Here is a 27,479-nt window from a genome sequence, read left to right as displayed (position 1 = left end):
ATGTATTGTATGTACACAACCAAATAGATGTTGGTAATTTAGGCTGCGAGTGTGTTTATCCGCGCAAATGGATCCAGAAAGGTCAAAAATGTAAGTCCAAAAAAGTGCCAGTTCTTGTATATTTCAAAATTTCAACACCGTTTTTCATGTTAAGTTTTTTCCAAACCTTAGAATAAGACAGTTCGATCATAATGTTGATCTTTGAGAAACTAGCACGTTATTAATTTACAACACAAAGTAAAACAAAACAAAACAAAACAAAGAAATGGGTTTACTCTTGTCTTAAACCGGAACCTTTTCCAGGAGTCTGGCATTTCCGGATAGACTCAAACTATCGTAGTAATCAACAAGCACTTTCCAGCCTCCGGGGCACATAAATCCATCTGGTGGGCTTTCTTTGTTCTTTGCCAGTCCTCGCATCTATAGAACCAAACCAAATTCAAGTTTTAATCAGAAACAGAACACTCTGTACTCTATTATGTCTCAATGAGTCTGAGAAGTTGTAGTTACCTTAGTGCCAGAGATGAACAAGAAGTCTTGAGCCCTCGATGGATCAAAGAAGGCCATCTTGCCTTGTGTCTTATCGTACGCAGCAACCTAAATAGATCGAAACCAGAAAAATCAGAACTCAAAAGCCTTAAATCTTTGAAGGAGATACCGAGGTTGAGTATGCAGATTTAAATATACCCTGAAAGGGAGAATGTTGAGCCGTTCGAGTCCAGGAGCCATGCTTAGTACTTTCTTCCCGTGATCAGCATCATACAGATCACGTTTCTCGACAGGGTGACCCATTCCGGCTGGATCTCTACCCACAATGTAGAAGTTAGCACCAGCATTGATCCTAGCCTTTGCATGCCACTGCACTTCAGTTGGACCAGCGTAAAGCATAGGAGATGGGAATATGGAAACCACAGTCGTCTCCGGATCAAGAACACCGTCCTCTAGCACCTTCTCGTGCTGTTTCATTCGCCAGCTTAGAGGAACATCATCCGCCTTGGTGAACCCTCCAAGTGGATGAAGCAAAAGGATCGGGTTCTTGTAACCCATCTCAAGCAGTCTCCGGCGAGTGTCAGTCATGAGAAGGGCGTGTCCGTTGTGAACAGGGTTCCTGAGCTGGAACGCAAAGACAGCATCCGCGCCACGTTTCTCAAGCTCTTTCCGGAGTTCGAATGGCGAAAGCCTGAAACGGTCAAGCCCGTCGTTGTACTTGACAGGCTCAAGAACCTCAAGGTCACCACCAATGAGCCAGTTTCCAGCATTGGTTATCGCCTCTTCTGCATAAGGCAAGCCCGGTGCGGTCGTGCCCCACGTTCTAGCTATTCTTTCCTCTTTGGGATGTTTGTATATCTCAATGCTGAGGAAACCAAAACAAACAAGCACATATATTTGTTAAAGCAAACTATAAAGGGCTTCAATTTTTTCTTTTAATATCAGATGGTTCTGGGCCGAAGCCCAAAGCCACATCAGATCAAGATTAACAGGGAGGGATGAACTTACTCGCTGAGAATAGCGATTGGATTATCATCGGAATCAACAAGCGCGACACGTTTCGATTCTCCGATGAGGGCTTTCTGTTCATCATCGATGGCAAGAACGATAGGTACAGACATATTGACGACGGATCCGTCGTCGAGACGAAGCGAATTGAAATGAAGAGTTTGAAGGAACTCAGCTTCCCTCATAAACCCTCTAAGCGGACTTGCCCAGCCTTCGCTCAACACGTGCATCCACTGTAAATCGATCGCCGTAAGTTTCACTCTCGGCAAATCCGCCGCCTCGTGCTTCTTCTCCCTTCGTCGCGGCTCCGGGACCACAAGCTCCATCAGCTTCCCGCCGTCTGGCTCGATCAGCGCGGATCGTACGCGGAGGGTGGCTCTTCGGAGGCTGCGAGATCTCGAGCTGGAGGGAAATGAAACGGTGGTTGCGATCAGGGAATCGGATTTGGCGAGAGGATGAGAGAGGAAAGGAGTTGTTTTGGGGAAGGCGGTGGACATGGAGGCCATTGAAGGAGAATTAAAATGTGAATTTGCTTTGGTTCAAGCTTTTCTCTAATGGAGGGAGAGAGAGAGAGAGAGAGAATTGGATAGTTGATTCTGTTTTGAAGTGGAAGTAGAAGTGCGAGTATGGAGGCTCTTTTTAAAGACCAATCTGATTACTTTAAGGACTCTTTTGCAAATGTACCTGGACACTTGTTCCTTTCTACCACGTTCAGTTTTTATCGACCATTTCAAAAAATGTGATAGTATAGCATGAGTATTTATCTGTCCGTTATTGTTTGGTTAGCGTTTTTGTTTTAAAATTTTATATTATTATAAATATATATAGATTTTTTTAAAAAATTGGATATTTTTCAAATTTAATATATATTTTTGTTAATTCGGATAAAAAACTGAAAATCAAGGAATAAAAAAAATAAACAACATATTATTTCAATTTTTTGAATAATTAAAATATAGACTAAAGTTAAATTTCATTTAGTATTAATATTTTAAAATAATTTTGGATGATTTAAATAATAATTTCAGATAACTTCAAATAGTTTTGATATTTTCATTAAACTAATTAAAATTTTGAACTGATGAATATAATTTAAATTTTTAAATTTAAACTAATACAAGAAATATATTTTTTTGAATGTACATTATGCTTTGGATCTATATTTGATTTTCATTTGGAATACTTAAAATATTAAAAATATTGTTAGAAATTTATATTATTTTTTGAACGTGGAAATTTATGATCTCTTGTTTAAATTCGGTATGGTATTTTGATTCCAACTAATTTGTCTATTTAGCAAAAAAAAAAAAAAAACTAATTTGTCCAGTCTTAATACAAACCATATAAATTTTTATTTGGCAAGACAAACAATTTAAAAAAATAATACTAATGAGTTAGGACCCCAATGGTATTGGTACGTATAATCGAATTTTATCCAAAAATCCGTCGAGGTTCCACCAGCACTATCTGACGACCAACCAGGCAAAATTGAATATTAGAATCACGTGAAGGTCCATGTGATATCATCACCAATATTCTTATTTGTCTAGTTAAAGTTTCACTTATATAATATAGTATATCTTCATTAGAAAAAAAAATCCGGTTCAAGAAAAGGTGCCTCTATTTGGGTAGTATTAATGCTGTATTTGTTAAATCACATTTTTGTCGACTCATTATGAAGAGCTCATCACTTTTGACTTGACCTTGTTGACCTGAGCTACCAGGAAACTACGTGTACAGGTGCAAATCATATCTGATTTCTTTGTTTTTGTCGACTTCTTTCTTTCTTTTTTGACGGCGAAATCATGTGTCCACCCTTTACAACAAATAAATTTAACCAAATAATATATTTAATAGACGACAATATGCTCCATCTTGTAAAAAGCATGGAAAATGTCGTAGTTGAGCCAGTTTATTGGTGGTTTAAGGAGTTCACGTTCAACATGTGCAAATAAGAATTCAGAGGGTCGACCTACCCTCATATACACTCATGGGCCGTAAGGATAATTGAAAAAGAGAATGTCATGGGCTAACACCGAATTATCCCAGATGCAGTCCTAGAGCTTGTTGCTTCTGTCGGTCAACGTATGTTGCTTTTAAGCTCTAACATTTTGTTTTTATTTGTTTTTACTCATTTTCAGAGAATTTGATTTAATATGATAGTTAAAAAACTATTGTATGTTATATATGGTGAAGCTTTATGTGTGGATTTAGTTCTCAATTTGACAGATTTGAAGGTGGTGGTGTTTCGTTGGTGGTTTCCAGCTGCATCTGTAATAATTTGGTGTTCTTTAGATTTAGTTAGAGATATTTTTCATTGGAAATCATTGTAATAGTACGCAGAGAGTTAAAACTGGTCTTCTGAATGGTATTGATGGATCTGATGCATTGTTGCAGCAACGACAATAACTAAAGAAGTTTTTTGTTTTTAGCACCGGATTCTTAAGAGTTTTTTGGGCTTTTGTGTTTTTGGTGTTTTGTTTTCTAGCTCTAATATTCCGTTTTAGAGTTTTGGGCTGTTTTGGTTCGTCTTTTACTTTCATTTTTTCCAATTTGTTCATCTTAGCTTTTCCTAAAATGAACACTAAACAGAATTGACAAAGACAATAGGAAGCATATACAAATTATGAGAATTGTTGTATCAGCATAAAAGGTATAGAAGTCTGAGTGCTAATTTTGATGCGGGAAAATCTACATATTTACTTCAAACTCTAAAATAAAAACTTCATGATATCTCACTAATGTATTAAAGATTATCTCCACATTTTATGCAAAAAAAGTCATTAGCTTTCTCTTTGTAGGTCGATTTTTGTATAATGGAATAGTTTCAAACAATTCTAATAAGATAAAAAGATAGTGTTAAAAACAAGTTAATGAAGTTGTTCAATGACTTTAATTTTTGAAAGAGTATCATAAACCTTAAGCTCACAAGCGGCAACTATAAGTTTCAGATATTTTTCTGCAACTCAATTGCTATTTTACAAGAACTAACTTTGTGATGTTTAAATGTAATAATAGTCTCTTAATTTAGCATAAACTCTGACTCATTTTCACTCAGGTGTCATACGTTCGTAAACTGAAAAGAACAAACTACTTGAACTAAGAAAAGAGAGCAAAGTAAGAAAAAAAAAAATCTTGACACCGAGGGGGAGGGTTTTTTTAATAAGTTTAGGCTTCCATTATTTCTCATCTCAGAATCTACTAGAATCACACTCTTTATATCAAGTCTTTACAAGCAAAGTTCTTTCACTCAAAGACAAATGCTTTTGTGTGTTCTTGTCTTTTCCGTGCTTATTAGGTTACTATCTTTAAACGTTATTTGGCTTATGGGCCTCAGAGCCTTATTGTTCGGCTTTGCTAAAACCTTCTTTGGAGTCTTTACAAACAAAAGTTCTTCGCAAATCGTAAATCGCAGGACCTACAACAAGGAAACGAACAATATTTTTGATCTCATGTCACTCATGCAAACGAGCACGGCTTATTCATAGCCTTAAACTCTAAACACTCTAAAAATATATGGTCATAATTCTTTCGTATTTGATGTTGAAGCAAGCATTAGAAACTATAACATGTAACTAATTAAACAATTCATGCTTAACAAAATGATTGAAATTCGGATAAGAGCTAAGAAGTATCTTAGCAGGATATCTAATTATTTCAATGTGTATACCATATGTACAGTGATTGAGATTTTTGGCAAAATATTAAACTTTATGGGTGATACTTCAAATATGGGCTTATTTTGCCAATAACCAAAAAATTGGAAATTACGTTTGTAGAGAAAGGGTAGAGAGAAATAGAAAGAGAAAGTAGGAGAGGGGGGATGGTTTTGTGTAGTTAGTGAATTTGCATTTTTTTTTGTTATTGGGTCTAATTTCCCTTCAAATATTGTTCAATTTATAAAAAATTGTGTTCTTAATTATTAAGGTATAAGACAGTGCACGTAGGAGATTTGGGCACGCAGCTGTAAATGGGAAACAGAAAAGACCAAAATGAGTCATCATGGGTCTGCCATAATGAAGTTAAGTAAGTTCCAACTCCATACAAAAATGAATGCGACCTCTCTCGTTCAAAACTACCAGAAACAAAAACATTCGAGAGTGAAATTTTGTGACGCTTTTGTTTTCAGTACTGTAGGATAAATCTTTTTACGTGCCTTGGCCAATACTAAAACGACAAGTAAGATGTTTGTGTGTGGGATGAAGCAAGCACGTCGTCAATTCGATTTCACTTTTCAACTAGACGTGGCTTCTTCCAGATCCCCCACTTCTTTTTCAAATTTTATTTCCTACGTGTTTTTATTTGTTTAACGTTCAAATTCAAATGCATGTATATTATTTTTACTTCTACGATTTCACGTATAGAATAACTAAATAAGGATGGAAAATATCTCTTTAGTAGGAACATCGAGATTTAGCTCAGAATTCAATGGTTTCAAATTTTCTTCTTAGTCAAATGATTTCATTCCTGTTTTCAAAAATAAAGGATTTCATTCCTGTTTTCAAAAATAAATGATTTCATTCCTATTTTTCTCCCAACTGTGGTGGCATCATGATAGTACAATAAAAAGAAAATAAACATTCCATATAAAATAAATAAATAAAATTTTAGAAAAATACTGGACCTTTCATTTCACCTTCACCCACTCTATAAATAAGATGATCCTGAGTCTATCTCATTCACTACTTCTCTTCCTACTCCATCATTCAAACCTAATCAGAAATGGCAACGGCGTCGTTTAGCATGCTGTCAGTGTTCGCCGCTCCTTCCGGTGGATTGGGCTCTCGCAACATCAGAACCACAAACCAAGTCTTCTCCACTAGAAATCCTTTGGTGGGAGTCAGGTGCATGGCTCAGGTACATACGTAATTACAGTGCATCCTATTATACAGCAAATCTTCCCTACGTTACTTGTTTGACTTTTTTTTTTAATTCTGACCATTCGTTGCGTTTACCCTTTCTTAAGGACGATCCTATCAAGGAAGAATCTCCTCTGCCTTCAACCTCGGCCACTCCACCTCAGACGCCGTTGTATTCTCCTCCACCACTTAGCAAGCCTAAGGTATGATCTAATGATCAGTCATTAATATCATAATCAACTCATGGGGGTCGAAGAATTTATATTAGATTTTGGAGACCACATATAGTTCGAATTCTGTATTGTGTTTTAGTCATGGTTAAATGAATATTAAATAGCAAGAATATCATACGGTAGACTTCAGAGATTAATCTTGGTTATCAAAAAAATAAAGGAATAAAAATCGTTAACACGATAATATCATTATAATATCATTATAATTTCATTATGCAAGTGTGGGTTGAATGATTTGTCAATTGTTTTATAGGTGAGTACGAAGTTTGGTGATCTTTTAGCGTTTAGCGGTCCAGCGCCCGAAAGAATAAACGGGAGACTCGCTATGGTAGGGTTCGTAGCGGCGATTGCGGTGGAGCTTTCGAAGGGAGAGAACATGTTTGCTCAAATCTCCGACGGTGGAGTCGGATGGTTTCTAGGAACAACGGCGTTGCTAACGTTGGCATCGATGATTCCATTGTTCAAGGGAATAAGGGCAGAGTCAAAATCCAAAGGGTTTATGACGTCAGATGCCGAGCTATGGAATGGTCGATTCGCCATGCTCGGCCTCGTGGCCTTGGCTTTCACTGAGTACGTCAAAGGCGGGACTCTTGTCTAAGTCTTTTTTTTTCTTCTTTTTTGCATTTCTTGTGTTACCCTTTAGCTATGTTTTAAGGGAGAATTTGGAGGATAATAAGTAAATCAAAGTTTTGTTTTTAATATGATCTGAAAAACCTCAATGCTTTAAAAACTGGGCCAGCAACCGAACCGAATAAGTCTTTGAGTCATGGTTTAACCGAGTTCATCCAGGTTCAGCCGTATTTTGTGTATTTGATATCGTGATAGGATATTTTTTCAGCTCCTATCCAATTCCGACATCTCAATTTGATGATGCCTGATCTTTTTACCCAACAAAGTATCAATGTTTGGGTTCGCTTCCATAAGCCAAATCTAAAATACATAGAAAAATCCTTCCAACATTTAATTATTCTTCAGATGCACATTTTTCTTTGCTTTGAGTATTGATGCATTTAGCTCATCATAAACATGAAGACCCCAAAGATACATCTTATTTACCAAACATAAGAGATATACATCTTGTCATCCTTAGCAGTGACCAATTCATGTATAACACACATATACACTAGGCTCACCATGTCCAAAAATAAACACTTTGTTACGGACTTTAAGGTGCTCCTCCTTAGTTGTCTTATGTTGATCATTCCATTTCACATAAGCATCCTACTCCATAACCCCTTATCATCCTTTTAATTTTCAAAGTCTATATTGGGTTCTTCTTTGCATTTGAGTCCAGTCACAATATGACATTATCGAAAACCAAATAGACCTCCTTGCTAACAGAAACCATAACTCGTGTAGCTTGAAACTAATTAGTTGTTTGTATATGAAGCTGTGAATAACCTTCCCTGATATCCAAGATTGTGTTCATTGATTGCCACAATAATACCAAAGACAGAGTCTTTCGACACTTCGTTGTACTCTTTAAGAACCATCTTCAATATCTTTAGAATCGTCAATTTGCATCTGTTGTTAATCTTATCAACAAGAAATTCAAATTTTTCTTCAATTATGTGTTTTGACAATTCGTAAGTTATTCCTATAAACCATGAAAATAAAGATTTCGTTAAAGGAATTCATATACATCCAAAATGAAAAACAAATTGTATTGAACCACAAAACAACATGACACAAATATGCCAAGACCATAGAACCTAATAGGCAATCAAACTCAAACTCAACCTCACATTTGCTAACAACATCAAACATATTAGGCATTCAAGTTCTGATTTTAAACAACATATAAGTTGATTTTCAATTTGAACACTATCAAATAATACCGCATACTAAGTCCTACCATTAACTAAATTGATCTTTTTTACATGTGAAAATATACACAGAACATGCACAAATATCAACATCTCAAATTCATAGAAATTCAACTAAACAAAACAAAAAAAAGAGAGAGGAATTCAAATCTCTGAATGTGAATCAGCCTCTTAGATTATAATAGTTAATTGTGTGCAATTTAAACTGTATATGTACATCAACAAAAACAAACACAAATAAAATTAAAAAAAGAAATCTCAAAACTCTTAACTTTTAATTTTTGGTAAAGGAGGAACCGCGATGGAAGAAGAACATAAGGGAAAAACCTAATGATCACCACCAGTGAAGGAAAGCTTGTTCCATGTTGAATAATTAATTTTCGCCTATGAAAATAACAAGGTGGTTTATAACCGATAAGAAAGAAATAGGAAAAAGGAATGAGAAAGAAAAAGAAAAATGAGGAATGAGGAACGAGAGAAGTGACACCGACTTTACACTCGCCAGTGAACCAAGACACATCAAAAAGAAAACCTCGACGATGATAACAGAAATTACCCCTTCAAAGTTTCATGGAAATGAGTAAAAAAAGACGAACGTTTTTTCGATTTTTTCATTTAGGCTTTGATTGGTGACCACCAGATTAATAGAAAAATGAATAAAATGAAAAATAAATTTTCATTTAAGGAACTGAAAAAGTAAAAGATAGAAATTTTTGTACATTTGATTCCTCATCAGAATTGCAGAGGGAATTTAGTCTTTATAAATTCATTCTTCTATGAGGAATTTAGAGGAAAATAGTAGGATCTACTTATCAATAATTTGACCAAAAACTTAACCTAATTGGTATAAATTTCGAGGAACAAAACATTTGTTACAATTTGTTTTCTTCATCACCAGTTGGAGTCTTAGAGCGCTCTGAGCTGGGAGATTCTCGACACGTTTCTAACAATAATAATAATGAAGAAAATAGAAAATGGAGAGGAAAGAAAGAGAGACGATTGTTGAAGAAAAACCTTTTGACAAAGTTGAAGAGACTCATTTTAATGGTGTCACTCTGTCATTAGTTTATTTTTTGCTTTTTTTTACGTTGATTTATTATGACATTATATTTATGAGAAAGATTACATAGACAATCGACAACTGACAATACTACATGCCTTATGAAGATCTATGCCTAACTGCATTATCAGAGCCGTCCTATGAAGATCCATTCCTGACCAGATTTACTTGCACCATGTTGAAGCTTCCTTGGAAACCTTTTTTTTGTGTAGTCTGCATTAATAAATCGCTCTTCTCCGGGACTTGAAACCTGAATTTCCTGTAATCTGCAAAAAATTGCATAGTCTGGGGTTCGAACTCCAAACCTGAGTGTAGAAGCCTTTAAACTTTAACCATAGGCTACGGTGCTTTCAAATTTTTTTTTTTTTTATTATTTAGTTTCTAAATTATAATTAAACTAGTATTATCATTCCGTGCAATACACAGGCCAATTTTGTTTGCATTAAAATTAGCTTTTTTTGGTAAATGTTGAATTTTAAAAAATTTCTATCAAAACTAAATATTTATTTGTCATATTTCTCGAGAGTTGGATAAACTAAAAGCTAAAATTAGAGGTGTCGCATTGAAACAAAATAGGTTATAACGTTAAATGGATTATTACGATGTTTCAGAAATACATGTTTGGAAGCAATATTTATATAAAAATAATAAATAAATACCAACAAATAAAAAAATAGTTAAATATTATATATGATTCGTTTAGTTTAGTTTATAAGTCTTTAAAAAAATATAAATCTATTTATTTTTAATAAAATAAAATTAAAACTAAAACTAAAATAAATAATAAAAAACATTAAACTTTTACTGAAAGTATTTATTCGAAAGTTTTGCAATCTGATGCCCAGTAAAAAGAAAAAAATGTCCTATTGAATATAAAAAAACATATCTTGGGATTTTTTTTTTTAACTTGCGTTTTGGTATTCTTCTCCATCCCTTTCAAGTGCAGTCATCACTAACCTGAAACTTCAAAGTACAAAATATATATTAATTAATTTGTATATAATAGACTCGTACACAGATTATAAGAATATGTTATGCTATAAAGCCATATTTGTAAACTTGTCAAACCATAACAAACGTAAAAACTCAATTCATATATAGCAGAATCAGATATACTTACTCTTACCAAGTTGCAGACAAAACACTTAGTTTTTTTGAAGATTTATAGTAGAAATGTAACCATCTTCAAATTAAATAATGCAAAGAGAATTGAGAAGAATTAGAACGTAGTAATTTGAGAAGGAAATAAAATCAATCTCAATAAAGGCCAAACATAAATTTGTATAGATTCAATTTTTTGCTACATTTAAAACAAAGAAAAATGGAAAAAAAAAGAAGGAGAATAAATTTTTAAATTAATTGCTTGGAAGTTATAGATCTCGTGACATGATGGAATATATAGTTGATATGTTTTTTTTTAAATCTGAACCTGTTGATACTTATTTTTGGTAAATAAATGTTATGCGTCAGAAATTTGTTGGTTACATGACTTGTGATTTATTATATAAAAAATATGAAGATGAAAAACTCTAGCGGAAACATAACCACGAAAGATATGATGTTCTTAGTAACTTAAAAAATTATTAAAAAATAAAAGAAAAAGAAAAAAATTAATACTGAAAATATGTTTGAAACTAATTTATTTTTAGAAGTTTTTAAATTGTATAATTAGAGGATCAAAATGAGATTACCATCTACTCTATTAAAATAGAGTCCTAAATTTATCTACCATTAAAGTTGTCATTTAAATTTTGGACTGTTTCAAGTTTGTTACTATATTACTTAATTTTTGGACCATATCTGAGTTAGTTACAATATAATTATATTAGACACTATTATTACATTAAAACCGGACAACTTAAATTAAACCAACAATCTACTCTATTATAAGTAAACCAAACGAATTATGTTCTATTAAAATTAAAGTAGACCGATTGTATTTTTTTTAATTTATTAGCACATACAATAACTCTCACTTGGACCTCTTTTACTATAGATGAAACTTTGCTCTAAGTTGATTTATATTTTTTTCTTATCGACATCATATCAGCACACAAGGAACATGTATATGTTTGGTTCCTCTTTGCTTCTATAACAGACTAGATACGCTAACTCTTTTTACACCTTATTTTTGTGCTATATGTTAACTGAATCTAAGTTGATTGATTCTTTGTTAGACTTAAAAATAGCCTCGAAGATAACAATCTATTTACTAATAATTAATAACAAACTATTTAAAAAACAATTAGAATTCGATGATAGCCTCGAAGATTACAAAATATTATCCCACATAATAAGGAATCCTTAAGCTACAGCAAACCTAACCATAAACATTATATATAGACAACGCTCGATTGCATTTTTCTAATCACAAGTTCACAACAACACCTCAAGCGTTCAAATTAAAAAAATCATCTGAAGCTTATTCATTTATGGATATTTGTAAAGGCTATGAAACCTAAATTAAAAGAATAGATTATATATTCGTTACAATAAATCTTAATTATCAACATATATAATGATTGTTACAAAATCGGGTAAGATTGATCTTAGGAATGGGTTGAGGATAAAACCTGATCCGCGTAATTTGCAAAGTAACAAATTTATAACCGCATAACCCGCAAAAAAATGTTGGTAACCAGCAGGATCTGCCAGTATTATTAAATATAAAATATATATTTTAATTATTTAGCTTAAAATTATTTAACTAATATATTTAAAATCAAAATAATATAAATATTTGTAATATTTAATATATTTCAACGAAAATATTTTTAGAAATTTGCGGGTTGGTGGTACATGTCCCGCCTAAAATAATTTTAACCGCACTCGCAATTCATATTTTAAAAATAAATCGATCCGCAAGTCAAACAGGACATGATCCATCGGTTTAGACTAAATTTCTCAGCCATAAATGTTTCCGCAATAGTGACACAAATCCAAACAAGCAAATATCTAATCTAATATTTTGAATTAACAATAATTTTGATTATCGATTTTATAACTAAAATGAAAAAAAATATAACCGCGTTTCAACGCGGGTCAATATCTAGTTACAATTAATTCTGAGTGGACAAAAACCCCTAAAATGATTTAAAAGAACAATGTATAAGTTTTTTTGTTTCTTTTAGCAAAATTCTCTTTTTTAAATTGTTGGTTTTCACAAACAAGAGAATACATTTGACATGTATAATAAGGCTCATTATATTACCCACACAGCAATAAACAACTCTTATTATTTTCCCTTAGTTGAACACAGCTCACAAAGAAACGTACGCAGGAAAATATATGATCAAACTGAGTCGATACAATTTATCGTAAAACGGACACGGCAAAGATTGTAAATAAAGACGAACAGAGTGTTATTAATAAGTATACAACACATGCATACCAAAGCCATCATTCTCCACATGCATATTATAGATTCAAGATCTCTCTTTATTGTAGGCCAAGTTTATTATAGAACCTCTCTTTTTTGGAAGCAGGAGAGAGAGCGCGCTCTCTAAGCAGAGGCGTTAATGGCTTTCTTCACGAAGTTATCGACATATTCTTTCCTGCAGACAAAACCAATAAAGTTTTCTTGTTATTGTAATGTTCGCATAAGAGAAAAAGCACAGAGTTAGTGCTTTCGATGAGTTGGAAAACATGGCATATGTACCTTGCAGGAAGATGGTCGTGTGGACGATTGTATGGTGTCCACACCGGTTCACCCACGAAAAGACGCATTGCCTGTATGAACCAGAGTTTTCAATTTTCTAAGTAACCAAAAAACATATATGATAAATGACAAGCACGTATGTAGTAGTTTATGCAAACCTTGATATAGTTGTCAGAATCCACGGTGAAGCGATGATAAATTCCAGCAGGCAAGACTATCATTCCTCCCTTCTTCACCCAAACTCTGATCCAAGCTTCGTTGCGATCCCTCACATCAAAGTAGCCTTTTTTCCAAGGAAATTAAAGATTGAGGAGTGACATATTTTTTTTTAAAGTAAAGTAGCCAATAAAAAGAAGGCACGTACCACTTCCTGCAACGCAGTAACGGATCTCTTCATCAGTGTGGAGATGTTCCTCGAAGAAGCTCTTTACTTTCTCTTCATAATTTGGAAGCTTCTCTGGGCATACCTCACAAAAGTCCTGAATCAAACTCAAAGCTGTAAAACTACTCGTCTTGTTCCAGAAAAAAAATCTACCCTTTAAACAATCTGCCAAGACATCCTTAATTATAAACTCACCCTTTCACTAAGTGCTCACTACTCAACTTTATAATATAATTTGTTAAATTCAGCCTTTAGGCCACTAGATATGGTAGACCTATAGATAAGGCTTGAGCAGCTAAACATCTCTCTGAGGTGTGTGTCCTTATCAAAATCAAACATTTAGCACTCAATTATCAGATAAAGGGGTCGGAATCACAAACCATGTAGGAGTAACCACGAGACTCGCGGATCTTTTTCAACTCCTCATCGGTTTCGTAGTTATCAGCATCAAGTCTCCAGCTAAGGACTCCAAGCTCTGCACAGCAACATTACATGAGAGAAGAGATGTAAGAAGCAGCACATATTAATAAAGACACACAAACCTGCAAGTTTGTCGAGAGAGATAAACTCTTTAGGATCCTTGTGGTGAGGAAGTCGCTGATCATCTTGGCTATCATCCATGTACCAAGCCTGAATCACTTCTTCTCTTCCATCCTTTACCAACACAAGAAATACATCATTTTTGATGCTAAACCCCACAAACAGATTGAGAAATCGTCGATTGATTTATCCAGAATGGTAGAATCGAATCAACGAATCGCTAAAACCGGAACCTAACCGGAAAACAATCGGCGAGAAAAATCAAAAGCGGAGGAGAAAGAGGATGATACCTTCACGGCTTCACCCATCGTTATGCGTTGTTCCTTCTTCGTCGTCGAAACCACGCGAATAGAATGAATATCTTCTTTTTCAAATTAAGGGAAAAATATAAAGAGAGAGACATGGGTTTGGTTTCTTAAGTAAAAGACTATACTACCCCTCATCATGTGTCAACCCTAGAGATGCGTTTCCGACCATATCCATCGTTGTTTGGAGATAAAAAAAAAAATAATCACACATGACAACAGTCGATTTGATTGAATTTCTCTCTCATTCATGCCTTAAAATAAACAAATAAAATGACCTCATACCATATGGTGTCCTTATCACAATTTTGCATTACTTCTTTTTCTTTTTCAACAAAACCTATTCTAATTCTAAGAAGATTCAAACACAAAAGTTAATTCAGTAAAACTGAATCAACTTAATTTAGTTAATTGACATGCTGATGTGTAACATTGATTGGCTCTAAATATTTTTGGTGACGTGGCATAGTTTAGGAACCTCCAATTTAGTTCTTTTTATATAGTAGAAATGTATATATTAGACTTTATGCACATTTGAAAAGAAGTAATTTATGGATTTTTTTTTCTACATATTAAATTGTTTGGCATGAACAGAATCTTTGAGAAAAAAAAGAACATGATACATACTTGCATATCGATGAATTAAACATTATCAATAATTAGAAGGATTCATGGTCATAAAGAAAGGAGAAGAAGTCGTGTCCATGCTTCAAACCTGAGACATTTATACATAAATTTTACAAAACTAAGTCAACTGATTTTGAGGACTAATATGAAATTTTGGCCCCAAAATATTTAACAAACCTACTAAACCCCCAATCTCGTGTGTTCATGAGCGTGTTTGTAGTCAAAGACCGGCTCTGGTAGCAATGGAAACTCAAAAGTTTTGGTATCAAATAAAAAAAAAAGAGGTCTCATTTTCAGAAGCGTCAACATTTACATAATACAGACCGGAAGAAAAATCCCCCAGCCATTCTCTCACTCTCTCTTTGCCTCTATGTTGAAACAAAGAACATTCCCGTCACTAACCTAACTCAAAACTACAGACCCAAAACAAAACAACAACAAAAAGAAAACAGATAATCGAGATCACAAGACTTCTCCTCCAGCTCATTCTTAAGCCATGTTTCTTCCATACAATGAACATTCCTTGTCTGCTTTTTTATCCCTTCTTGTACACGGCACTTTTTTCAAAAAAGAACATCAACTGTTCCTCTCCTTCGTGTATTGAGCTTAACCCGGCTTTTAAGCATCGTGTTAGATATCTAGAAAACACAATCGATGAGAGCTTTGACGGAAAATCATTTGAACCATTTATAATTTTCAATATGATTGATTATCTTCTTAGTTCTTACCTTCACTGTTTAGATCACAGTTCAGATCAACTGAAAAATTGGGGCTTCTTGTCTGGTTTTGAGGTGACTGGTGTTCTCCTCCTGTGCCGCCACTAGGGTTTTGTGAATATGCAGCAGCGTTCATCAGTGGCTGACTACGGTTCAGATACATCTCCAAGCTAGATGATCCCACTCCTGGAGCCTTTTTGGTCTTAAACAATCTTCTCCTCGCAAAGAAAACACACACATTAGTATCCCCCCGATCTTTTGGAGATAACCCCTAAGTATTTTTGGATCGTTTCTTCGAAGTACCTACCTCTCGTTCCGCTTTTCACGATATCTTTGCAACGACACTTTTCTGTTCGCCTGACCCTCCGCATCTTCAGAAAGACCAAAACACACACAAGAACTACTATGGTTAACACCTAACAGGATTTCCAGTTCATAATATCAAGCAGAAGAAGCAAGTCAAATTTATCTGCCTAAAGTGAACACGGAGACGCATAGCATGTAAAGTGAAAGCAGGTGTTTAAGCATCATTAGAAATATTTGGTTTCTATATCTTTAAGGTAATGCGCCAGCACTGTTTTGTACCAGAATCACGAGAAGCATTTGCCTTCTCAAGGCCATAATGAGGATGCTCCACCATCTTTTCTGCAAAACGGAATCACAGTTTCATCAAATTATCTATTTGTTTGAAACTTGAATCTAGAAATAGAAAATTGGATTCAAACTAGATAAACATCTGGCGCAAAAAGGTGCAAAGATGTACAACATCTGTCAGAAAAGCAGGTCCATTCACTTTTCCAGTTTGATAACACACATGGAAACAAAATCATTTCAAGTTTGAAACATCCATCTATCAACTGACAAAAGCTTTGGTACCTTTACTCACGGGCCTGGAAATCATTCGACTAGAAGGAAAAACACCACTGTCAGGAAAATCAATAGGATTGGCTGCAAAGTGCATGATTGACCGAGCCTGCAAAACAATGTACAGAGAGAGAGATGCATAATCAAAAAAACATGCCATCAAGGTTTTCCATTTTTTAGGCAGGACACAATAATGTTACCTTTTCAGGTGGTACACCATCATATACATTAACTTTTCCACTATAGAATATCGTCAATTGCCCAGCCAGCGCACTTGTTTCTGCTGGGCTTCTGCTGGAAATATTACAGACAACAACATTGGAGTAGCAAATTGGTTTATATGACAAGAAGCACATCATAGCGAGACCCGTATATAATTAAGCTTTGGTTTATACAGTAAATGGACTAACCTAAAACTCATGTTCCTAAACAGATAAGACATTGACGAGTGGAGTAAGCAACATTAAGTAGCAATGATGAAAGGTAGTCATTTCATTTCAGAAAAAAACAAGAAGATCTGGAAACACCAACAAAAGAAAGCCCCTAAACACCAACATTAATATATAAGCAAAGTACTCTCTGACCAACTTCACCATTTTAATATATTTTTCAGGGAAATGATATTAAACCAACTAAACAACATTACAAGCGGAGAAAGGTAGACCTGGGAGAGAGTGTTATGTGGCTGTCTTTGTCGGCTAGATAGTGAGCAGAGCCACCAGAAAACTCAGGTGATCTGGGGGAATCTCTCCTGAGGGAAGGGCCATCATCTTCCTGAAAAGGAATCTGGCCACAAGCTCCGAGGTCGTTGCTTGGCTCAGTCGACGGTGTTGTGACCTGTCAACATAAAAAAAATCAGCACACCAAAACCAAGGGACGGGAAAGAGAAGCGAAATCGAAGTAGAAAACAGCTCACGCGAGAGGGAATTGGAGGGTGAGAAACGAGGATCTTGCGGAGGATGCCGGCGCCGGAGTCGTCGCCGGGCTCAAAGAGAGCTTTGAGGGAAAGAACTTGCTGGATCGCCTGGGATTTGTTCCAAGAAGGTCTTCGCATTCCTGTTACGACACGTGTCAGCCGCCATTCTCGGGGAAAGAGAAATAAAGAAAAGAGGAAAAAGAGAGGAGAGAAATTCAAAAACTAATTTAACAAAAAATCAGAGAGGAAATGAGAGAACCTTTCTCCTTGAGGAATTTGCGGCAATCCTCGCGCGTCAGCTGAGAAATGTCCTCTTCCGTCAGCAGCTTCAGAGGCTTCTCCAGTATTGACTTCGCCGAAGACACTCCTCCTTCCATCTCCTTCCGCCTTAAACCACCTTCGCCGCCGGGGAGAGAGAGCAGTGGCGTTTTTGGTATAAATAATTGAGAGAGCGTGAGAGAGAGAGAAGAGAAGAAAGAGAAAAAAAGAGTGATGAGGGTCTAATAGTGAGTCTATGGGCTTCGAGTTTGGGGGAATGGTTAGCGAAGCTCCCTAGACTGCCACGTCGGATTTGTATCTTTTCTATGTATGCTTATAACCTAATCATGCCTTCCTAACTTGAGTATTTTCTTCTATAATCCCAATTATTATTGTTGGTTTCTTTATTTTATTAACACGATAACCGAACCGAATCTAAACACACAAAAAAAAGCTTAATAAGGTTGTATTCAGTCTATAGTTTGAAGTAATTTGATTTTTAATGAATGTTAGATGACTTTTATGAATTAGAGAATTTGATATGATTTTTGTCAAACTTTAAAATTTTAGCTAAACCTATAAAATTTGTATTATTTTAACTAAAAATTCATATTTAAACATTCTAAAAATAACTTGAAAATTCTAAATTTACAACTTAATATGTCAGTGAATTTCAAAGTATTTTATGAAATATTAAAGTTTAATAACAATAGATTTTAAATAAACTTTAAAAATTCTTGTTTGAATAACAATAGACTTATCGTAAAAGATTTGAACGGTAAGTGATAGAATATGCTTCCACTATTATTCTTGTGTATTCTGTTTCTATTGATAGCAATCTATGTATTATAGGAATATCACCTCACGTTTGTAACATTATCAAATATATGTATCTCTGTATTCATTATGAATAATCAAGAGAGTTATTCAAACTTACATGTAGAGCATGATTTTCTTTGATTTTCCTCTTCATTCAAAATTTTTTTTATCGTCATCTTTCAATTATTCTTCTACAATCGATCTCTTATGGCTACGGTTGAGAGAGCTTTTGGAGTAACGAATATCAAAAGCACATTCCACTAGTGCTTCATCTTGATGTTTTTAACTACGACACATGGAGAGAACTTTTTATCACCCATTGCTTCAGGTTTGATCTCTTAGGTCATGTCGTTTTTGACGAGTCACATTTCTAGGTGCGCAGAAGCAATCTTCTAATTTAACCTCTTATGAATTTTTTGACTGCGCACCTTCTCCTATTTTTCAATCCATCCTCCAAACAGAGTCCATTCCAAATGTGCCAAACACTACTTCTTCTCATTCATCTACAACGGTTCCTATCACTCAAGCTGTTCCTCAGGTTGCTTCTCCACCAAGAATGAGAACTCGAGGACAGCTAGGGATTGTTAAACCAAGAAAGATCTTCACTCTTTATGCTTCCTCTACCTCTCGCATTTTTACTACTCACCAAAAAGCCTTATCTGATCGCAATTGGAAACCTTTGATGACGGAAGAGTATGATGCACAAGTTATCAATAAGACTTGGAGGTTGGTTTCTCGACCAATAGATGCTAACGTTATTAACTCTCTGTGGTTGTATAAGTTGAACATGATGCAGATGGGAATCCGACAAGGCACAAATCAAGGCTGGTGGCAAATGGAATAACACATGAGGAAGGGATAGACTATGATGAGACATTTAGCCCTGTCGTCAAGCCTGCTACGATACGAACGGTTCTTAATGTTGCTCTAAGCCACAGATGGGAGATGAAGCAGTTAGACGTGAAGAACACCTTTCTACACGGCTCCATATCAGAGGACATTTACATGCATTAGCCACCAGGATTTGTCGACAAGAACTATCTTCACTATGTTTGCAAGTTGGAGAAGGCATTTTACGGGCTCAAACAGGATCCGAGGGCGTGGAATGCACGGTTCAGCAACTTCATCTTGCACCTTGGATTTATCACAACAAGAACAGATGCTTCTCTGTTCATTTACAACCGTACGGAGAGATGGCATACCTGCTTCTATACATAGACGACATCATCTTGAGAGGCTCCAGTTCTAGTCTGCTGCAACGAATCACTACAAGCCTGAAACAAGAAATCCCGATGTCAGATATGGGAAAGCTCAAATATTTTTTGGGCATAAAGGTAGATTACAACAAAGCTGGTATATTCCTATCACAAAAGCATTACGCAACAGAGATAATAGAGAGAGCTGGGATGACATGATGCAAACCTCTTTCAACTCCAGCTGATGTCAATTCAAAACTATTGGCAGAAGGAGGAGACAATATCGCAAATTCGAAGCACTACAGAAGCCTGGCTGGAGCACTGTAATATCTTACTTTCACCAGACCAGATATAGCTTATGCTGTCCAACAGATTTCTTGTTCATGCACGACCCGCGATCAGAACACCTCAATGCGCTAAAACGCATCATACGCTACGTGCAAGGTACTGTCGATCACGAACTTCAAATGTATAAGTCAAAAATAGACACAATTACTGCCTATTTAGATGCGGATTGGGCCGCTTGTCCTGATACAAGACGATCAACATCAGGCTACTGCGTCTACTTGGGAGACAACCTCATCTCTTGGTCCTCCAAACGGCAACAGACTGTCTCACGCTCAAGTGCAGAGGCTGAATATCGAGGAGTAGCTAACACGGTAGCTGAGGCGTGCTGGATCAGAAACATGTTGCTCGAGCTTCATCACCCAATGTCCCGAGCTACATTAGTCTTCTATGACAACATTAGCTCTATATACTTGTCTGCGAACCCCATCAAACATCAACGCACCAATCATGTGGAGTTAGACCTTCATTTTGTTTGAGAGAAGGTAGCACTTGGTCAGGTTAAGGTCCTCCATGTTCCGACATCTTACTAATATTCTGACATCTTCACGAAAGGCTTACCTTCCTCACTAGTCTTTGACTTTAGAACCAGTCTAACCGTCCGACAACCTGCCGCTTACACTGAGAGAGGGTGATAGAATATGCCTCCACTATTCTTGCGTATTCTGTTTCTGTTGATAACAATCCTTGTATTATAGGAATATCACCTAATGTTGTAACGGTGTCGACTATATGTATCTCTGTAATCATTGTGAATAATCAAGAGAGTTATTCAAACTTACAGTAAAAGCTGTGATTTTATTTTTTGGCTGTATAAATATTGCTGTGATTTTTTTTTGCTTTGGGTTTAGATTTTTAATTTTTAAAAGTCTATAAATTTTGGTTGTAGGTATTTGTCTCTACAGAGTAATTATAAAGACATGAGTTTAGAAAATGCCGTGAATTTAAAAAAAAATGGCTATATGCTTTAAAAAAAATACAAATCAAGATTGATGTAGATTTAAGACTATATGTATAATTGTGACGGTGGAGAACATCTAAAACAATAGCCAATCACACCATTTAATACAAATCGTTTCAAATCTACTTTTATTCAAAAATTAAGTTTAAAAAAAACACTTTAAAATATAAGATAATTTATTTTATAAAAAATAACAATTCAAATCTCGTATTTAAAAAAAAAATTAGAATGGTATAAGAAAATCACACCAAATTTTTTAGTCATCTAAAATCATCCAAAATTTTACTTAAATATATCACTTCAAATTTGAAATTAAATACACCCCTATAAGTATTTTACTCGATTTGAGTTACAAAATACTCAAACTGATCATGTATATTGTATTTTAAAAATTTGTATAATCTATATCCAATCTAATTTCTAGTAGATATCCTAAAATTTGAAAATATAATTTGTAGATCTGTTAATATCCAAAATAAGTATTCCTAATTTAAATTATATCTCATTTTTATTTTAATCCAACAATGAAAATATATGAATATGTGACATTATTAACTGAATATTAACGGATCTAATTGGGTTTTAAACAAAACTAGATTTCCACCCGCACAACCGTGCGGGTATATATTTTCACATTTATATATATAGATATTTGTTTTACATAATTATTATATAGTTTTAATGTTACTCACATATTTAAATGTTTGTATAATTATGTCAAATATAATAATTTTATAGTTTTCATGTTGTAAATTAAAATCATCACATATATATGTTGCTTATTATATATTTGTCTTATTGAATTTGTGTTTGATTACTAAACTAAAATTTTTAATACATGAAACAACATATATGAAAACAATTTTGTATTTAATTTATTATAATCATGATCCGTAATTCAAATTGCTAGATTTTTTAGTAATTTTTTAATGTTTATTAATTTTATATAATAAATTACTGTATATTAAAAAGTTTAAGATAAGTTAAATTTTTATACATGTATTATATAGTTTACTAATATTAACCCGTTCTACCAACATATTATATTTTTAGCATAAATATTTTATATTTATGAAAATAAAATATGTTAACTTATCAATTTAAAATAATTTTATCATATTTTGTTCAATATAACATTTTTATTTTAAAATGATAGATATTATTAAAAAATTGATAAAATAAGATATGATTTTATTCTTTTAGTAACATTTAATTATTAATTACAAAATTAGTTGAAAATATTTATATTCAATTTATGACAATTAAGATCTTATTATAATCTTTTTCAAGAGATTTGTTAGAATTTTAATTTTTTTTTTTTTTAAACTAAAAGAAATAAAAGATATTATGATTAAAGTAGTTGAAAATATTATGTATATTAGCATTAGTGATATACATTTAATATAAAATTTAAATGATGGTCCAAATAAAAATATCACTCATCAAAAAATCATGATTTTTATTTTATTAGAAAAAAAATTTGAAAAAAATTAAATTAAAATAAATATTTATTTATAACCAAATCTTTAAAAATTATTAGTAAATGTATTTTTGAAATTAATTAATTTCATTTTATTTAAATTTTAGTTTATAAACCAAAACTATATTCAATTTTAATTTCTAATTATATTTTATGATAATTTAAATTAAAAGTAACTAAATTTTTAAAGTAAATTTAAAAAGATTCTAAGAAGATTTTAAAAAGATTTTGTTAGAATATTTTAAATATATTCATTTGTATTTCAAATAAAAAGATAAGATATTAAAATATATAATAATGAACTTATGTAAAATATGATATTTTCTAGGAATGGTCCAAACTAAAAAAATCACACATGAAAAAAAATCATGACTTCTGTTTTAATATATAAGATTACATGTAGTTAAACTCTCCCAAACATATATAAAACCTGACTAGATCTATAAGCTGAATCGTCAAATTCAAAGAAAAAATCCGAAAGTGAATGAATACCTAAACTTTTTTTTTAATACATAAACCTCATTGTTTAACTTTAGGGCTTATTTGCTAAATAGCCAAAAAAAAAGGGAAATTAGATTTTTTGAGAGAGAGTAGAGAGAGATAGGAAGAGAAAGTAGGAGAGAGAGGGTGTTTTTAGTTAGGTATTGAATTTTGTTTTTTTTTTCTGGTTACTGGGTGCAATTTCCCTTAACTTTAAACAACTGAGTCAAACAGAGAATAAACTAAAGGTCCCAATTTATGTTTAATTTGGAGAATAGTAGCACGAGTGAAAAAAAGAGAAACAGCACAAAAGGAACAGGAAAATAGATTATTTTGATAGACTATTTCTGTATCAAAAGAACAGACAGGAAATACTGTTGTTGTTTTTTACTTTAGCATTCGGATCGGACTTCCTATGTAGTAACGCACGTTTGATTACTTTATTTTCTCGTGAGAGAATGTCTATTGCAATAATTGCCGTCGAATAAGGAGGATATATTATTTGGTCGTCTATATCGTATAACTTAACACAAAGTTGGTAGATCATTTATATATGGCCTCGTTTGTAGATTTGCTACTCCAATATGCGACTGGACGCAGGTAGTATGTCGTAGATCGTGTGATAGGTAAATGAAGAGGACCATGGTATTTTGGTCAAACGGGTAATAGATTGTTGGGAAAACTGTTTTTTTAGAGCAAAAAAATGGTAACTATATCCCTTTAGATTAATCTATATTTTGTGTCATATTTTTCTATAACACTCTTTAATATTTTTGAAAATAAATTTAATAAATAGTTTTACAAACAAAAAAATTTGGAAAAATAGTAACTTTTGATAAAATACCTATATGAACTTAGTGATATTTTTTCCAGTTATAAAAAAGTTAAAATTATAAATTTCATATTATGTTCTAAATAAAGTAGAAATGACATTCTACGAAGTAGAAAATGAAATCCACTTTTTTTATTGAATCTACAATGTTTAGAATACGTGATCTACGTAAATAGGAGTATTCTAAAAATATTTAGAATACACATTTCACGCTTAACCTATCGTTCTAAAATCTTTAGAAATCAAAATCTACACATTAATATAAATCTAAAACACGTAGAAACTGACGTCTACAGATTTACTATAAATCTAAAACATGTAGAAATCAAAATCTAAACATTACTATAATTCTAAAAAACTGTAGAAACCAATTTCTAAATATTAGTTGTATTCTACGGAAAACAAATCAGTTCCTAAAAATATGGAAACAAAATATTTGATAATATTCACTTTTATATTTTGAAAAAAATCAATTTAAAAAAAAAACTAAAAAAACGAAAAATGGAACAGAAAAATAAAAAAAACGAAAAAAGAATAAAAAATTATAAGGGCATTACTGCCATTTTGAAAAAAATTAGTCTAATGGAACATAAAGTAGTATAGATTTGTATAAAGGGACATAGTTACTATTTTTTTGCTTTAAAAAAACAATTTTCCCATTAGGGGCGTCTACTCTTCTAATGAAAGTTAATTTAACATGGTTTAAATTTCGTTTTAGAAAAATGTACGGCTCTTAATATCCATCACCTCCTAACCACTAAAAAAAACATGCAGCGAACATTTTTTCTTTTAAAAACATAACTTTGAGAATACGGAGGAAACTTTTTTTTTTCTTCGGAAAAGACTATTATAAAACGATCAAAATTACAAAGCAGGTCATTCCACCAATCACTAGAGATCAAAGCCGGCGGACAATAAAAAAGTCTTTGAAGATACACAATTCAATATTGGAACGCTAAGCAAAAGAGATGAATCCAAACCAATAAACTCAGCTGAAACAACAAAAGAAAAATGAAGAAAGGATGAAATCGGACTTCTCACGTCACCCTCGCTACAGTATGTCATCTCGCTGTCAAAGCCATGAGTTCCCTCGGAAACATCCAAACTCCGCTTTACCAGGACTGTGGACATTATTAACCAATTTCGATCGGAAGACGACGGTAAAGTTCCAGCAAGCCATTTCTCAACACTCAAAACTTATCTTCATCATCTGTTTGTTCAGTTTCTCTAACTCTTCTTATATATTTTCAGGATTTCGTCTACGAGGAAGAGCTCCAGAGATTTCTTGAGAGTGGTGCACTCTCAGAGCTAAGCGTCGCCTTCTCTCGTGAAGGACCAACCAAAGAATATGCACAGCACAAGATGATGGACAAGGTAATGAGCTTAGTAACCAGATCTTTGTGTAGTTTCTCAGATTCTTGAGCTTTCAGTTATTCGCAATGCAGGCTTCTGATATCTGGAACATCAGAACATGATCTCTCAAGGAGCTTATGTATATGTTTGTGGTGACGCCAAAGGCATGGTAAGAAACGTTCACAGATCTCTTCACACAATAGCTCAAGAACAGGTTTGTATGAGACACCCAAAATCTTAGTAAATAAGTTGTATAGATATGAATTCAATTTGAGCTCTTCTGAAACCAGCCAGATATAACTGAAACTGATCTCACATAGAAGAGTAACAGTGAAGTCTTAATGCTTTTCTTCTCTTCTTCTGTATATAACTTGAAAAAAATAAGCTAATGTTTAATCATTTTTTTTATTAAGAATCTTTAATTAAGAGACTAGCATTAGAGCACATAAATATTGAAATCTCTTAACAAAGTCTCTTAACTAATATTTACTATTTAAAAAGTACTTAAGAAATCCTAAAGGGGTCTTTGGGTTAATGATGCTCTTATTAATTTAGTTAAGTATGTTTTTTAATAGGGCGTCAGTTTGCGTTCATATCCATTGTGATAACCCGCCTTCGGGATAAGAATGGTCAAGACAGAAGATTGGTCGAACATCTACTTGGTGGTGGAATCGCAGGCGATAAGGATCGGTCGGGAAATTTTGAAGAACGTGGTGGTCGAAGAAATAATCGTGAGTGAACTATGAGTCAACTAAGTTGCTCGACCATAGTTAGAAGATGTCTTAGATTGATCAGACGGACGTTTTGGAAGCATAACATTTTTGGAAGCACGACATTTCCGAGCACAACGTTTCTTCAGCACGAAGTAATCCGCAAAACTTCGTATCAGCGGAATATTAATTCAGAGACATCATAAGTCGTAAGCAGGACGAGAGTCAAGCAGGACGAGAAATAAGCACGACGGGAAGTAAGCACGACGGGATAGAAGAACGACGGGAAAACTTAAAGTTAGCAAAAACACTAATTTCGGTATTATGGAATTCTTCGAGGAGGCCGGAGGCTCGGGAAATATTTTTAGGGGATATCAGAATTCATCTGGAGTTTTTTAAAATTATTCAGAGAATCAGAGCGGGAACGGAAAAATATTCGGGATTGATCGCGGGACAAAAATTCACTAGAAGGGCCAAAATCGCGCAAATCGACTGAGAAGCTCGAGGTGGCTTGATCTAAGGGATCAGGACGTGATGTCAACAATTTAACCTGCTGAGTGTGAACTTAAGAAAGAGGTGTAGACGTGCATGAAGCAGTTCCATACAGCTTGACACACAGAAGTACGAGGTTCGCAGTACCTGCGATCTGCACTTGCGAACCGACATGCAGAGGCCCATGTGTCGCGATGCATGAGCACTAGACATGCTGAAGGGCAAGTGGATGTGTAGGTATCTTCTGGCATGGCCAAATAGAATGCAAAAGGGCATGTGGACGCCTATGTGTCGCCACACATGCAACCGGAAGCATGCGGGACCACACACATGCGCTTGGGTGGTGAATCCTTATTGGCCGGTGTTTTCTATATATACTCAGATCCCCTTCTCGTTTTCATTCATCAAAAAACACTTAAAGACGTGGAAAAAAAATGAAGTGAGAGAGAGAAGTAGAAAAAAAATGAAGTGATTCCGAGATTTCAAGAGTTTTCGAGAATTTTCGAGATCAGTTACTACACCAGTTTTGAGTCGTCGCCTAGAGGAGTTTCTGTTTGAGTTGAGAGTTGTTCAAGGGAGGACATTCAGGGTTAGGCACGCCTTTGAGGTCAGTTGGGAGAGGAGGCTACTTGAGAAGAACAAGAAAGGGTTTTGGTCGAGGATTCGGGCAAGGGTCAAAGCCACAACGAACCAAACACTGTGAGTCAATTGCTGACTTGTTTTCATGCAGGTTCCTGTTACTTGGAAGTTGGATCATGGCAGGAGGCCGGGTCTAACTGCGTAACGGTTTGATTAGTTAATAGTCGTGGTTTGGTTGATTGAGCTGATAGCATGATTAGTTATTGCTCGGGAATCGTAGTAGCATGCTAATGGTTAGGCTGCTTGTTTTGTTAGCGAATGCGAACCCTTAGATAATATCGCTAGGTTGTGGATAGATAGGTATTCTGGAATCTATCTTGGGTTGATTGCTAGGTTGTTAGATTGCAGGCGTTGATAATTATTGCTATTGCGTTATTATATGTTTGCATGTAGGGATTGTGATGATGTTATTGGTCAGTACTATGGAATTT

At 34.1% G+C, this 27,479-nt stretch overlaps 4 protein-coding genes across 5 annotated transcripts; 1 reads left to right on the top strand and 3 right to left on the bottom strand.

The window, feature by feature from the left end:
* Positions 1-282: 282 nt before the first annotated feature.
* On the bottom strand, positions 283-2,003 carry LOC106369188 (ATP-sulfurylase 3, chloroplastic). The gene is given in 4 exon segments (NM_001316075.1): positions 283-420; positions 511-597; positions 688-1,354; positions 1,498-2,003. Coding segments are annotated over 4 exon segments (1,398 nt in total).
* A 4,163-nt stretch (positions 2,004-6,166) lies between these two features.
* On the top strand, positions 6,167-7,288 carry LOC106369189 (early light-induced protein 2, chloroplastic). Its single transcript, XM_013809297.3, has 3 exons — positions 6,167-6,354; positions 6,464-6,559; positions 6,843-7,288. Exons 1-3 carry the CDS (start codon positions 6,220-6,222, stop codon positions 7,185-7,187), a joined length of 576 nt encoding a protein of 191 aa, XP_013664751.1. The 5' UTR covers positions 6,167-6,219; the 3' UTR covers positions 7,188-7,288.
* A 5,454-nt stretch (positions 7,289-12,742) lies between these two features.
* LOC106369190 (acireductone dioxygenase 2) lies at positions 12,743-14,479 on the bottom strand. The gene is made up of 7 exons (XM_013809298.3): positions 14,346-14,479; positions 14,058-14,169; positions 13,896-13,990; positions 13,498-13,612; positions 13,292-13,416; positions 13,134-13,204; positions 12,743-13,029 (listed from the first exon to the last, which is right to left on the bottom strand). Exons 1-7 carry the CDS (start codon positions 14,361-14,363, stop codon positions 12,978-12,980), a joined length of 588 nt encoding a protein of 195 aa, XP_013664752.1. The 5' UTR covers positions 14,364-14,479; the 3' UTR covers positions 12,743-12,977.
* A 778-nt stretch (positions 14,480-15,257) lies between these two features.
* LOC111202327 (protein TIFY 4B-like) lies at positions 15,258-18,029 on the bottom strand. Of its 2 annotated transcripts, none has more exons than XM_022695039.2 (9): positions 17,743-18,029; positions 17,484-17,623; positions 17,232-17,404; positions 16,768-16,861; positions 16,580-16,676; positions 16,289-16,348; positions 16,011-16,074; positions 15,716-15,915; positions 15,258-15,625 (listed from the first exon to the last, which is right to left on the bottom strand). In XM_022695039.2, exons 1-9 carry the CDS (start codon positions 17,858-17,860, stop codon positions 15,618-15,620), a joined length of 954 nt encoding a protein of 317 aa, XP_022550760.2. In that variant the 5' UTR covers positions 17,861-18,029; the 3' UTR covers positions 15,258-15,617. The 2 variants fall into 2 exon arrangements, with proteins under 2 accessions (XP_022550760.2, XP_022550761.2); XM_022695040.2 differs by having other exon boundaries at positions 16,768-16,858; positions 17,743-18,024.
* Between the last annotated feature and the right edge of the window lie 9,450 nt (positions 18,030-27,479).

This window comes from Brassica napus, chromosome A1 (assembly GCF_020379485.1).
Source record: "Brassica napus cultivar Da-Ae chromosome A1, Da-Ae, whole genome shotgun sequence".
Taxonomy (NCBI): Eukaryota; Viridiplantae; Streptophyta; class Magnoliopsida; order Brassicales; family Brassicaceae; genus Brassica; species Brassica napus.
The sequence above is the reverse complement of the archived record's forward strand: the minus strand, read 5'-3'. Positions and strand labels throughout refer to the sequence as shown.